At 41.0% G+C, this 14402-nt stretch overlaps 1 protein-coding gene across 1 annotated transcript in view; it reads left to right on the plus strand.

The window, feature by feature from the left end:
- LOC119902686 overlaps window positions 1-13755 on the plus strand; it is a 28551-nt gene extending 14796 nt beyond the window's left edge. Inside the window, exons 2-3 of the mRNA XM_038719013.1 lie at window positions 1408-1520; window positions 8934-13755. Of these exons, the coding sequence (XP_038574941.1) occupies window positions 1421-1520; window positions 8934-12364 (3531 nt within the window). The 5' untranslated portion in view covers window positions 1408-1420 and the 3' untranslated portion in view covers window positions 12365-13755. The remainder of the gene's footprint in view (window positions 1-1407; window positions 1521-8933) is intronic.
- Window positions 13756-14402: the final 647 nt, after the last annotated feature.

The following is a 14402-nucleotide window of genomic DNA, read 5'->3' on the forward strand; positions in this document are numbered from 1 at the left end:
TGACTTGGAGTTTAAGAGTCTGATAGCTTGGGGGGGGGAGCTGTTCTGCAGTCTGGTGGTGCAGCAGCAGAAACTTCTGTATCTCCTCCCAGAAGGCAGCAGGGTGAACAGGCTGTGGCTGGGTGGCTACTGTCCTTAGTGTCCATTGGGCTCTGCAGTTGTGGGTGTACAGCATGAACAGGAGGGGGCTGAGCACACAGCCCTGGCGGGGCTCCCGTGTTGAGTGGAAGTGGTGAGTTCACCAATCCGAACTGACTGGGATCTGTTTGAGTGTTGTGTTTAAACCCAGAGTGCTGAGTTTGCTGATCAGTTTCATGGGGGAGATTGTGTTGATTGCTGAGCTGAAATCCACAAAGCATTCTGATGTAAATGTTCCGTATTTGTATAGCGCCTTTCTAGTCTTTTCGACCACTCAAAGCGCTTTTACACTACATCACATTCAAATACTGAGCCTAAGTGCATTCATACACTGGAACAGCCACCAGGGGAAATTCAGGGTTCAGTATCTTGCCCAAGGACATGCAGCCTGGAGGAGCCGGGGATTGAACTCCAATTAACGGGCTACCCGCTCTACCTCCTGAGCCACAGCCGCCCCCTGTTGCCGCCGCTGTAGGTGTTGTTTTTCTCAAGGTGTGTGGAGATGGCATCCTCTGTGGATCTGTTGGTTCTGAAAGCAAACTGGTGAGGGTCCAGGCTGGCTGGGATGTTGTTTGTTGCACATTGAGGGAAATCCCTCTCACCGGCGTTATCAGAGGTGTCCAGCAGGCAGTGCTGCTGAATCACTAACTGTGTCTGAGCAGGAGGGCTCGTCACTGATGAGGTCATCAGGTGAAAGGTCATGATGTGGGTCATTTATTTTATGAATTATTATTCATTCATTTTATTAATAGCTTGATTGGGCAGGCTTTCACAAAAGGCCTTTACAAATTAAAAAATGTATTCATTAAATGTTTCATTAACAAAAGGGTACTTTGGGCATCAAAGGGCAAAAGAACAGGTGCTCAAGCACCCATCGCACCCCCCTCTGCACATGCATGAGAACAGCAAAGCTGTATCCCTACAGATAAACAATGAGCTGAAAGTCACAAAGCTCCGTAAAGCAGAGAAGCTGCAGATTAAGCTGATGATTCACGACCAGAGAACACACTGTTTTCACTTTATTGTAAAAAAAATACCCGTTATGTCTGCTTTAAATGCAAAATCAGTGTTGATTGTTTCATATGAAAGTTGCCTGTAAAACTTATACAAATCTAAATACGTGAAATGGTCAAATTAAAAATGAGAGTGAAAATGTCAGAGTGGCTGGACATGATACCACACCGTTTAAACATCACACAGACAAATAACAGGTTGGACAGCAGAAGAGTCAGAGAAGTGAACTATCAAGCTGTTGTCCATTTTGTCCAGTTCAGACTGAGCGATGGACCCGGAAGCCGGCGGGACGATGGAGGTGGCGGTGCTCGGCCGGCCCTTCAGCCTCGGGATGTTGTACGACTGCCGCAGCGACTCACTCGTCCCTGGTAAGGAGTCACATGTTCAGAGCCACAAATGTCAAAACAAAGTTTATTGCAAACAAAGTTTAACAGGCAGAGATCTCAACACAAATCCACACAGTTTAACTTCAGCAGCTCAGATAAAGTGGAGCTCACAGTCCCAAACCGAGCAAGACGGGGCCAGTTGTTTTGTCAGAGGGGCCCATTCAATCCATGACAAGAGACAAAAGGCAAAGTTCAAGCTTTCAAAATGTCTTGTTTAGTATATACTGTAATGTTTTTAGTATGTTTCAGTAACTTACAGTTATTTGTTTCAGTAACAGGATCTTTTCAGGAACTACTACCAAAATGGAACTTGCTGGTAATCAATAACTAAGGCAACAACAAACTCAGGGAGAAATAGCCTACACAAAGTCAAGTTTCACATATTCATATGACAAGATAAAAGCTGCATAACATACCAAGCTAGGATCATGAACCCAATAACTAGAGCACCTTTGACTAATCTAACTTAACTTAGAGTACTTTTCAAAAACAAGTTACAAAGTGCTTTAACAAGTGTAAAGACAATAATACCCAAAAGACAATAATACAAAAACAATACAAGATAAAAGCAAGAAAACATTGAAAAGACTAAAATACACATTTAAGATAAATATAAAATTAGTAAAATACAATAAAATAAAGTCAAATAAGATCGGGAAAGGCTCTCCTATAAAAGTATGTTTTAAGAAGGGACTTAAAAGAGTTCACTGACTCAGCCGACCTGGTTTCCTCGGGCAGGCTGTTCCAGAGCCTCGGGGCCCTGACAGCAAACGCTCTGTCCCCTTTAGTTTTCAGTCGAGACTCTGGAACAGATAACAGACCTCTGCCCGAGGATCTCAAGGTACGTGCTGGTGCGTATGGGACTAAAAGGTCAGAAATATAACAAGGCGAGAGGCCATGAAGAGCTTTAAAAGTGATCAATAGAATTTTAAAGTCAATTCTAAAACACACTGGGAGCCAGTGTAATGAAGCTAAAATAGGAGTAATGTGGTCATATTTCTTTGTTCTGGTTAAAAGCCTGGCAGCTGAGTTCTGGACAGTCTGGAGTCGATCAATAGATTTTTGGGTTAAACGGGTGAAAAGGCTGTTGCAATAATCCAGGTGTGATGAGATGAAGGCGTGTAAAATGGTCTCGGTGTCCTTAAAAGTTAACATAGATCGAATTTTTGCTATATTTCTAAGTTGATAAAAACATGATTGAACAAGCTTTGTGGTGTGCTGCTCGAAATTTAAATTACTATCAAACCAAACACCAAGGTTCTTTGCCACAGGCTTAATGTGATTTACTAGGGAACCAGCAGATGGCAGTATGCCATCTGCTGGGACCCGATGACCAGGATTTCTGTTTTGTCTGAGTTCAGCTGGAGGAAATTATTTGACATCCATTTTTTAACTTCACAAAGGCAGTTGTTAAGTGAACTCAGCATTCCAGGGTCTGTGGATCTGACGGGCAAGTATATTTGTGTGTCATCAGCATAAATATGAAAAGAAATGCCATGTTTATGGATAATATGTCCAAGGGGAAGCAGATACAAGGAAAACAAAATGGGTCCTAAGACCGACCCCTGAGGCACACCATATTTAACTGGACAGAACGAGGAGACAGTTGTTTACAGACACACAAAACTTACCATTTGACAGGTAGGATGAAAACCATTCTAGGGCAGTACCAGAGATCCCCACCCAGTGCCTCAGTCTGTCTAACATGATGTTGTGATCAATGGTGTCAAAAGCAGCGCTAAGGTCCAGGAGTACCAGGACTGAGCACATGCCTTCATCAGCAGACATTAAAAGGTCATTGGTGACTTTAAGCAGGGCAGTCTCAGTGCTGTGGTACTTCCTAAAACCAGACTGAAACTTTTCAAGTAATTTGTTATTTTCCAGTACAGTGAGCAGCTGTTTGGACACAATTCTTTCTAGAATCTTTGCAATAAAAGGCAGTTTTGAAATTGGTCTAAAATTATGTAGGAGGGAGGGATCTAAACCAAGTTTCTTTAAAAGTGGGTTCACGCAAGCCGTTTTAAAATAATCAGGGACACAACCAGTAGATAGGGAGCTGTTGAACACAGAGATCGAATGGGGCCCAACAGAATCTATTACTTTCAGTAAAAACTTTGTAGGTATTACATCAAGTGGGCTGGAGGACACTCTCATTTGTGATACTGTTTTTAAAAGCTCAGACAAGTTGATGGGATAAAACTGGTTAAAACTCTGTTCTTGCTGGTGAGGAACCTCTGAGTAAGAGTCCACGGGGGTAATAGAGGCTCTGATTGACACCACCTTATTGGTAAAATAAGATAAAAACAATTCAGTCATCGTTACTTCCAGCTGAGGCACAAGGAGGGGTTGGGTTTACCAGCTGATCCACAGTCTTAAACAGAAACATGGGATTGTGTTTATGTGTAGTAATGAGTTCAGGAAAATAAAATACTGACCAGGAGGGAGAAACACAGCAGTCCACAGGTAGCATCGAACAGCACACCACAAATAAAAGGAAGATCACACAGTCTAGAGGGAAAAAACAACAAAACTCCTGGATATGATATCCCGGACGGGCCCCCGATAGGTTACAAGGCATTTAACCCAAAATTGAGGTGTGTTTTTTATTTTTTTATTTTTATTTTTATTTTTTTTATAATTCACCAACACAGAGAAATATTTCGGCAGCAGAAAAGCAAATCCATGAGTAAGTTACGTTATGGGAATCCGATGGTCGAGATTGTAGGCAGTGTGCAAACTACAGGGGAGCTCGGCTCCCCTTAACAAGACAGTAGCTCCCCTGATGGATCATGTGTAAATAGGTTTGCGCTTTAACAAATTACTTTCATGATTAGAGAGGCTGCTGTCAGTTCATCCTGACCGATCCTGTCGCAGTGTCGGGAGATTCAAATAATCATCAAATTCAAATATCCCCGCCCCCTCCCATTAATCAGAAGGTTAATTTTAATGACAAACCACCCGATCCGCAGATAACTCTGTGACTTCTGTAAACAAATAGGCAAGGACAATGACATTTTATCCAATCCTTTGCACACAGATCATGCCTTCAATCATCATTTTTCATGTGTAGATCAAAATTTCTTTGCTCCAATGGTTTGGCATGGTCTTCTTATTCTTCCGTGCCCGTTGGCTCTTGCTAATTTATAAAAATCATGCCTACTATTATGTCTATTATGCACAACGTGACCTAAAATTAAAGTGCAGTGCAGGACCAAATGATGGAAGCTGTTTTGCAGCTCACATATGATTCTCTTGCAGATCAAAGATCTTGCAAAGCTGCCAGAATAACAACTTTTTGGTGTTCATCATTTGTGCAGTTGCTAAAATATTTGAGAAATACATTTTTAATCAATTAACTAAGTACATTAATAATTATAACATTTTATCTCTGGCTCCAAGATCCAATTTTTCTACTTCAACTGCTCTCCTCTTAAATTTTTTGATAATGGTCATTTCATTGGTGCTGTTTTTATTGATCTCTCAAAGGCCTGTCACATGGTTCACCATTACCTTCTATTAGATAAGCTTTACTCTATGGGCCAGATTTACTAAAGGTTTGCGTGAGTAAAAACGTGTGCAAACTTGATATCACCTGCAAATCAACACGTAAGCTGATCTACTAACATAAATATGCAATTTGGGGCTTTTCAATTTTATTGTGCATGTAAAGTAAATGCAAAGTAATGGGAGGGTAACATGCAAATACCTACCTGTTGTATTAACATTCAAGCCAATAAAGCTAATTTTGTTTCAACCTGACTTCTTTTCTCTGTGAGATGGAAGGATTTAGAAAGTTGCGAACAGTCGGTGATTGTTCCCTCTGGCTGGATGAAGCACGATCTGCTGGCATTTCCTCGCATCTGGGTCATTGCAGCATACTGTAGCTGTTTCTGCTGGGGTTTTCCAAAGCAGTTTTTCAGGTGTGCTGTACCAAGTACTTAGTGCAATTTTAGACAGGACGATTTTCACATACTCGGGACGCACTGAATGAAACAAACCAAGGTTTTTGCGCAGTGGCTGCTTTCCGACTCTCCATGGCGGAAACAATTAAAATACAAAATCAATTAGCGATCAGCTGATTCTCACGAATGTAACAGACAAAGCCAAAAACAGAGCGCTGGAGGGAGAGAGAGAGTGTAACTACATGAAATTAATCCAACTAACATAACACCACAAGCCAAAGCACAGCACTGGAAAATAAACCAATCCAACTGACGTTACATATTTTTCTACCAGTGCTGTAAAAGTTTAGCTGGCTGATGATTCCATGCTCTAACCTAACGTTACGGTTTTATTGCCAATTAACATTACTGATCAGCTGACTGTCTCGCTAAGTAACCAGCAAAGTCAAACCACAGGCTGGAGAATAAGTAGGCGCCATTAAATAAATCCATATTTCACACCACTGACAGGGGAAACACGGCTCTCTGTGATTCTGGCCAGCGAATAGCTAAAGCTCTGAAACAACAGCTTTCATTTGGATTGCTAAAGTCTGACAAAGTTAATTACCTGTCCAGCAGAAAATAGACAACTTAAGCTTTACCATCAATGTGTAAAGGATATTACCGAGCCGGTTCTCATCTCAGGGCGTCATATACCGACGTTTTGAGAGCGGATGCTTGCTAGCTACGTTTGTGATAAAGGTGTTGACAGCCCCCTGAAGCCCCTAACCTTACCGCAACCATCAGAAATGTTAGTACCTAAACCTAAGTCACTGACTTTATGCATGTCGACCGGCTAACCCTACAATTGTGCACATCGGCCGTGCTAACAGGTAGGTTTAGCTTCCCTTGTGTTGCTGCGGGGGCGTTTCATACGGACGCTGAAGGGTACCTTTAGCGTAAAATCCTTACGCTTTGTCACGCTGTCTGAGATGAGAATGTGCTGTATTACCACAGGGGCTCAGGAAAACTTCAGAAAACCATTGTCAGTCACAGTTCATTGCTACATCAACAAGTGCAAGTTAAAACTCTACCATGCAAAGCGAAAGCCATATATCAACAACACCCAGAAACGCCGCCAGCTTCTCTGGGCCTGAGCTCATCTGAGATGGACTGATGCAAAGTGGAAAAGTGTGCTGTGGTCTGACGAGTCCACATTTCAAATTGTTTTTGGAAATTGGAAAAGGACCATCCGGATTGTTATCAGCGCAAAGTTCAAAAGCCAGTCTCTGTGATGGTGGTGGGGGGGGGGGGTGTTAGTGCCCATTGCATGGGGAACTTGCACATCTGTGATTGACCATTAATGCTGAAAGGTACATACAGGTTTTGGAGCAACATATGCTGCCATCCAAGCAATGTCTTTTTCAGGGAAAGAATTCCACCTACAAAGCTTCAACAATTAGTGTCCTCAGTTCCCAAACACTTATTGAGTGGTGTTAAAAGGAAAGGGGATGTAACACAGCGGTAAACATGCCCCTGTCCCAGCTTTTTTGGAACGTGTTGCAGGCACCAAATTAAAGTGAGTGAATATATTCAAAAAACAATAAAGTTCATTAGTTTGAACATTAAATATCTTGTTTTTGTGGTGTATTCAATTGAAAAGGATTTGCAAATCATTGTATTCTGTTGTATGTCTGTATTTTTACGTTTTACACAACGTCCCAACTTCATTGGAATTGGGGTTGTAGAATATATACAGTAGTATGAATATAATCATGACTTTCTTTATCTTGATTTTCATTAGACATTTCTCTGTGGAGATGTGACTTTATCCTGTATGTTACATAAGACATATTGATAAACGACGCATTAATTTTTTACTGGATTTTTTTTTGTCAATGTATTTCAATTTGTTTGCTATATTAATTGTGGGGGCAGGTGAGCGAGTTATTGTTTTGTATATGTGTGTGTGTGTATTGTGTTTTCCCAAACTTTTGTGTCTATACATGGAAATGTTGAAGGACCCCTCGAAAATGAGATGATACATTCCTGAAATAAGTACAAAATTCAAATTCAAACTCTGCATCATTAGAACACATCTATGCAGGCACATCTCACTATCAGAATAATTAAATGTTAAAATATTAAATAGCAGTAAAAGTAACGCAATAGTAATGTAGAACATTACAATTCAGTGACACTAATATTGTAATATAACTACAGTATCGCTCAAAAGTGAGTACACCCCTCACATTTTTGTGAATATTTCTTTTCATGTGACAACACTGAAGAAATGACACTTTGCTACAATGTAAAGTTTTGAGTATACATCTTGTATAACAGTCAATATTTGGTGGCCCTTCAAAATAACGCATCACACAGCCATTAATGTCTAAACCGCTGGCAACAAAAGTGAGGACACCCCTAAGTGAAAATGTCCAAATTGGGCCCAAAGTGTCAATATTTTGTGTGGCCAGCATTATTTTCCAGCACTGCCTTAACCCTCTTGGGCATGGAGTTCACCAGAGTTTCACAGGTTGCCACTGGAGTCCTCTTCTACTCCTGCATGAAGACATAACGGAGCTGGTGTATGTTGAAGACCTTGCGCTCCTCCACCTTCCATTTGAGGATTCCCCACAGATGCTCATTAGGGTTCAGGTCTGGAGACATGCTTGGCCAGTCCATCACAGTTACCCTCAGCTTCTTTAGCAAGGCAGTGGTCGTCTTGGAGGTGTGTTTGGGGTTGTTCTCATGTTGGAATAATGCCCTGTCGCCCAGTCTCTGAAGGGAGGGGATCATGCTCTGCTTCAGTATGTCACAGTACATGTTGGTATTCATGGTTCCCTCAATGAACTGTAGCTCCCCAGTGCCGGCAGCACTCATGCAGCCCCAGACCAGGACACTCCCACCATCATACTTGACTGTAGGCAAGACACACTTGTCTTTGTGCTCCTCACCTGGTTGCCGCTATACACGCTTGACACCATCTGAATCAAATAAGTTTATATTGGTCTCATCAGACCACAGACCACATTGGTACTGTGTAAAGGGGACTACTGCCAGTAAAAAGCACCTTATATGTTTAAAGTGTTTGCAAACCATGTTATTGCACTCCCGCAACCCTGTACGCAGGATAAGCGGTTGGCGATGGATGAATGTTATTGAACTATTGTGTATATACCAGTACATTTAAATTAAAAGTGCGCAATATACTACTTTAGAATTCGTTATTTAATTTTGGGCATAACTATGCAATTAATCTCGATAAAAAATTGTAATCATTGCCCAGCACTAGAAAAGAGATAATCAAATATGTTCAAAAATGTGAGGGGTTTCTCATTTTTGTTTGACTGATTACTCTTAAATGATAGTAACTAGTAATCTATAATTTGTTACATTTTGGAAGTAACTTGCCCAACACTGCAAACAACCCTGCAAACAACAGGTGTGCTAGGTGATCTTCTCCTGTCTGGCTTCTGAAAGATGAACTTGATTTTTGCTTCTTTTTTTGCAGGAATGACACTGTGGGACCATGATAAACTGATAAAATATATACGAGAAAGACCACACAACTATAAAGGCTTTGAGATAGTTGCATCTGAATCAATTGAGGACAAATCTTCAGCACTAAACGTTGAAGCTTCCCTGAAGGCAAGTTTCTTGAGTGGACTGGTTGAGGTTGATGGATCGGCCAAATACCTGAACGACAGTAAGACTTCCAAAAATCAAGCCAGAGTAACTCTGAAGTACAAGGCTCCCACAAAGTTCCAGGAACTGTTGATGGATCACCTTGGAAGAGGCAATGTGAAGCATCCATATGTCTTTGATAAAGGATTAGCAACACATGTAGTCACAGCCATTCTTTATGGGGCACAAGCCTTCTTTGTCTTTGACCGTGAGGTGTCTAAAAAAGAAGATCATCAAGACATTGAGGGGAACTTGAAGATGATGATCAAGAAGATTCCCAGCCTTGCTATAGAGGGTGAAGGTTCCCTGAAACTGGAAGACAAGGACAGAGCAAATGTTGAGAAATTCTCCTGCAGATTCTTTGGAGACTTTTCTCTTAAAAAAAGTCCTGTGTCCTTTCAGGATGCAGTAGAAGTCTACCAAAGCCTGCCAAGATTACTGGGAGCCAACGGAGAAAAGGCTGTACCAATGAAAGTCTGGCTGTTGCCACTGACAAGTTTAGATTCTTCTGCTGCAAAACTGGTCCGTCAGATAAGTATAGGATTAGTTCAGGAATCACAGAGAGTCCTGGAGGACTTCAGTGAGCTGGAAATGAGGTGCAATGACACAATGAGAACCACCACCGTACAGCAGTTCCCACAGATTGGCAAAAAGATTAAAAGCTTTAAAGAGATGTGCTCTGAGTTCAAGCTGGGATTCCAACGAAATCTGGCAAAGAAACTTCCATCAATCCGAGGAGGAGGAGAAGAGGAGGCTGTGCTCGCAGAGATCCTGAAGAAGAGACATTCTTCTCCTTTCAACAGCAAAGACCTGAACGAGTGGTTGGACTGTAAAATGACAGAAATCTGCATCTTAAAATCGTTTACCAATATGATGAAAAACACCAAGATCGTCCCCTCTCAGAATGTTCTTAGTAAAGAAACCTTCAGTGCAGATCATGCTGTGTGTTTTGTTTTCACCTCCCTGGGAAGTGCTGAACCGTACCTCTCAGATTTATCAAACTACTTAAAACAAACGCCCGAACCAGACGACCCTCAAGATGTAGAGAAGGAACAATGGTTCACCTCAAAAGAAATAACAGATGCAATGAGGAATAAAGCAAAGCTCTTCAGTGACTTTGCAGAGGCCAACAAGGAGAACAAGAACATAAAGTTCCTGACAGTGGGATTAACAAATGAGACACAGAAAGGTTCAAGCATCTACCTTTATGAAGGCGCCTTTTCTGTCAATGAGAACTTTGAGCCGCCTTCAAAGCCTGAAACAGTAACAGCAAGTGACATAAAGCACAACAGTGTGACACTGAAGATTTCTGCGCCCAGATTTGGAGCAGAGAACATCACCTCCTACTCTGTAGAGTACTGTGTCAGAGGAGAGGATGGATGGCAACAAGAGACAGCATCAAAAGCTGGAGAAGTCACAGTGAGCCATCTGAGTCCTAACACAGAGTATATGTTCAGATGCAGAGCAGTGACCTCAGCAGGTGTTGGGCCGGCCAATGAAGCCAGTGGTTCCATTAAAACCTTACCTTGCAGCCCTCCTGGAAAACCTCAAGTTGATCCAAACTCAAGTGAGATCTCAGTCAGCTGGGAGAAACCTGCTGAGCTTGAACAAGATGTCCAGATTTTGAGCTACATCGTGGAGTACGCCAAAACAGACAACGGGGTGAAAGAGGAAGATCTCCAATGGAAGCAAATGATGTCGAGAACTGAAAAGGCGATCATTTCAGGGCTTCAGCCAGAGACAGAATATGTTGTCAGGGTCAGATGTGACTGTGGTGCAGCTGGAAGAAGCAAGGAGAGCATCTCTGTTAATGTCTGCACAATGAAATTTAAACGTCTCACAGAACTCCTCAAAAGTAGAAGTGAAAGGATAAATTCTGAATCACCTTCAGTTTACAAACTGCCTCTGAAAGAAGAAGATACGGACATTGATGGATGTAGAAGATACAGTTTTGGCAAAGAAAGCACGAGGAAAAATCGCACAATAATGTATTTTGGAGCGACCGGATCGGGAAAGGCGACTCTCATCAATGGACTGATCAACTACATTCTAGGTGTCGAATGGGAGGATTCATATCGGTTTAAGTTAATTGACGAGGGTCAGTCGACGTCACAGGCTGAAAGCCAGACCTCTGAAGTCACTGTGTACAAAATCAACCACCAGGAGGGTTTTAAAACAGAATACTCTCTGACCATTGTTGACACTCCAGAGTTTGAAGATACAAGAGGCATAAAAACAGACAGACAGATCACAGAACAGCTGTGTAATCTCTTCTCTGCTGAGCTTGGTGTCAGTGAAATTGACGCTGTGTGTTTTGTAGCTCAGGCTTCTTTACCTCGACTCACGCCAACACAGAAATATGTGTTTGACTCCATACTCTCAATCTTTGGCAAAGATGTGGCAGAAAACATCAGGGTTCTGGTGACATTCGCAGACGGCCAGCATCCACCAGTTCTAGAGGGAATCAATGCTTCAGGTGTCCCATGTCCTAAAACAAAAGACGGGCTGCCAGTTCACTTCAAATTCAATAACTCAGCTTTGTTTGCAGACAACAAATCATCTGCAGCAGGCAGCATGAGTGGGGATGATGAGGATGAAGAGGGAGGCTTTGATCAGATGTTTTGGAACATGGGGACAAAAAGCATGAAGAGGTTCTTTGCTGCTTTGAATCAAATAGAAACCAAAAGCTTGACATTGACAAAGGAGGTATTCGGAAAAAAAGAGCAGCTCAAGAAGTCACTCGAAAATTTGCTGAAGCAGGTTGAAGATGGGTTACTCAGGTTTGATGAGAAAAATGAGCGGCAAGAAATCCACCGAACAAGTTATTGGGCATTTCTTAAAAAAATGCTAGAAGAATTTGAATTCAGGGAATTAATAATGGCAGAGGTGCTGAAACTGTCAGACAGCTCCACAGAGTGTTTAAACAGACTTAAAGAGATTTCATTGAAGCCAAATCTTCTCTCCACTGCAGAGTACATCGACATGCTGATTGAGGAAGAGAAATCTGAGGCCAAGCCAGGCTGGAAGCAACGAGTTCAGTTCCTGAGAGAAATATTAAAAGATGATGATGATGATGATGATGAAGAACATAATAGTGGTGAAGAAGATGAATTCACCACCTTGGCGAAGATGATGATGATAGTAGTTTTATCATCTGATGAAGAAGTTCATGATTTTGCTTTTTTCTTGTTTATGAAATTGCTGATGAAGATTAGATTTTCTCTTGGTGACAAAGAAGGTGATGATAATGAAGAATAAGTTTAATCCCTCTTACTGAAATGTTTCACTCCATTGTTATTTTCTTTATTTCATTACACACACATGCACATCCTAACAGTAAGTGAACAGGCACTTCTCCAACTACCAGTCCATACTGACTGGTTCATACTGGACTAAAACAGGCAACCCTCCAGTTCCTAAGTCCCCATAGACTGAGTTACCCGCCCCAAAAAATTGAGTAAATGGCTAAAATAAACTGAAGAGAGATTCTGCTCAAGCATCCGTAGTGACCAAGAATCTCTGCTTCAAAACTAAATGAAAATCAAGACTACAACAGATACCAAGACAGAGATCCATTCTGACCCAGATACCAAAGAACCAAACAGGACAGAGAGTGATGTACTGAGACAGTCTCCATACTGAGACACCGACACTTCAGTTATTCTGACCAACAAAAGCTCAAGTAGAAATGTGTTCGACATAAAGAGAGAAACTGCTAACTCGTTTGTACAAACGTATTCCAGCAGGAGTTATCTGCAGAAAATCACAGATTTACCGTGTGTGCTGATAAATGTTTGAGTGTGCTGGAAGCATTTACTGGACAACTTCCTGCCACCATTAACACCAGTGTCACAGTTTAAACCTCCAGCTTTATTAACTCAGCAAACCTGAACACTGAGAATTAAATAGTATTTATATTTTATCTATTTTGACAATCTAAATATAACTGTTCATAAAGTGTTTAGATATATAGATTTGCATTGTTCAGTACGGCTTTGTAAACAGGAATATCAGCTTCTTACTCAGTTGTTCTGCTCTTCTATTATTTTCTTTGAGTTTTGAAAAAGGTGGTTAATGTGAAAAATGATAATGACTTGTTATGCTGATGTGTATTGATTTACATGTTATTGTTGTGTTGTAATAACCGGTGTAAAATGCTCTGATAGTACATTAAGATAGTTCCCCTTGCTTGCTCACTACTCAAGAATGTCTGTTGTGTAAAAACAGCTGACGCTAATCTCTTTTGTAAACAGTAAGATGAGAGCATTCATTAATGTTCTGACCATGTTTCATAAACTTAATGTGTCCATGGAACGGCCAAAGAGGGGACTGATTTGACCTTTATGCATTCTGATGATCATATGTATCATTTACTTTGTGTACTTATATTCATTTTACTGTCCACTATGTGTACCAGTGTTTCAGCTATAATGAACATCTGTGAGATAGTTTTAGCTTCTGCCTACTGTTCCTGTGAGAACTATCATAGTATTAAGGTATCAAGGCTGAGAACAGCTTTCTCGTAGACTCCACAGTTATCTCCTGCATTAAATCCCTTAGTTATCCAGATGCTGCGGAGTCTGAGTCCTCTGGACCAGCTGACTTTGTTACTCTACTTTCTTCTAACCTTAATAAAAATAACAAAGACATCTGTTTGTTATAACTTCTTTATTTGATCGATTATCCACAAGGACATACAGTAAACTTTCTACCAGTTTCAGATAAGAATAGTTTTACAGGCTTAAAGATTTCCATTTTATTACACTGGGTTATCAGCTTCCTGCTAATTTTAACGTTTTTATCTGTTATGTTTATTTTCCTGAAGATTTTAAAACCTGAAGACAATCTGAATCATTTGAATCACCTGATGTGTGTTTAGTTTAATTATTTTCTTAGCTGCATTTTACGACCCTTGAATAGCTCTGAATTCACAGGACAAACTACTGGAGCTCAGCTACACATCTTATTTCGCCAAACACACACTAATGACGTCTGAGACAAACAAAAAATATTACTAAACGGAGAACATAAAGGAAAATTAAGAATCAAACAAATGTACCGTATTCTTAATGTCTCTTCCAGGACCTTTCAGGTCAGCTGTTACACTACTGACATCCACTCCATCCTGCAGCAGTGCTGGGAAGTAACTAAGTACATTTACTGTACTGAAGTACAGGTGTGAGGTATTTTTACTTTTCTGGTAGGTATAGTTCTGTTTCATTCCATCATTCCATCAATATTGTTATTGTTCTTTTTGACAGCTTTAGTTACAAGTTACTGTAGAGATTAAGATCAT

Source organism: Micropterus salmoides, unplaced genomic scaffold (genome assembly GCF_014851395.1).
Source record: "Micropterus salmoides isolate LMB-PRFRI ecotype aquatic unplaced genomic scaffold, ASM1485139v1 Ms_hic_scaffold_14, whole genome shotgun sequence".
NCBI classification, from domain to species: domain Eukaryota; kingdom Metazoa; phylum Chordata; class Actinopteri; order Centrarchiformes; family Centrarchidae; genus Micropterus; species Micropterus salmoides.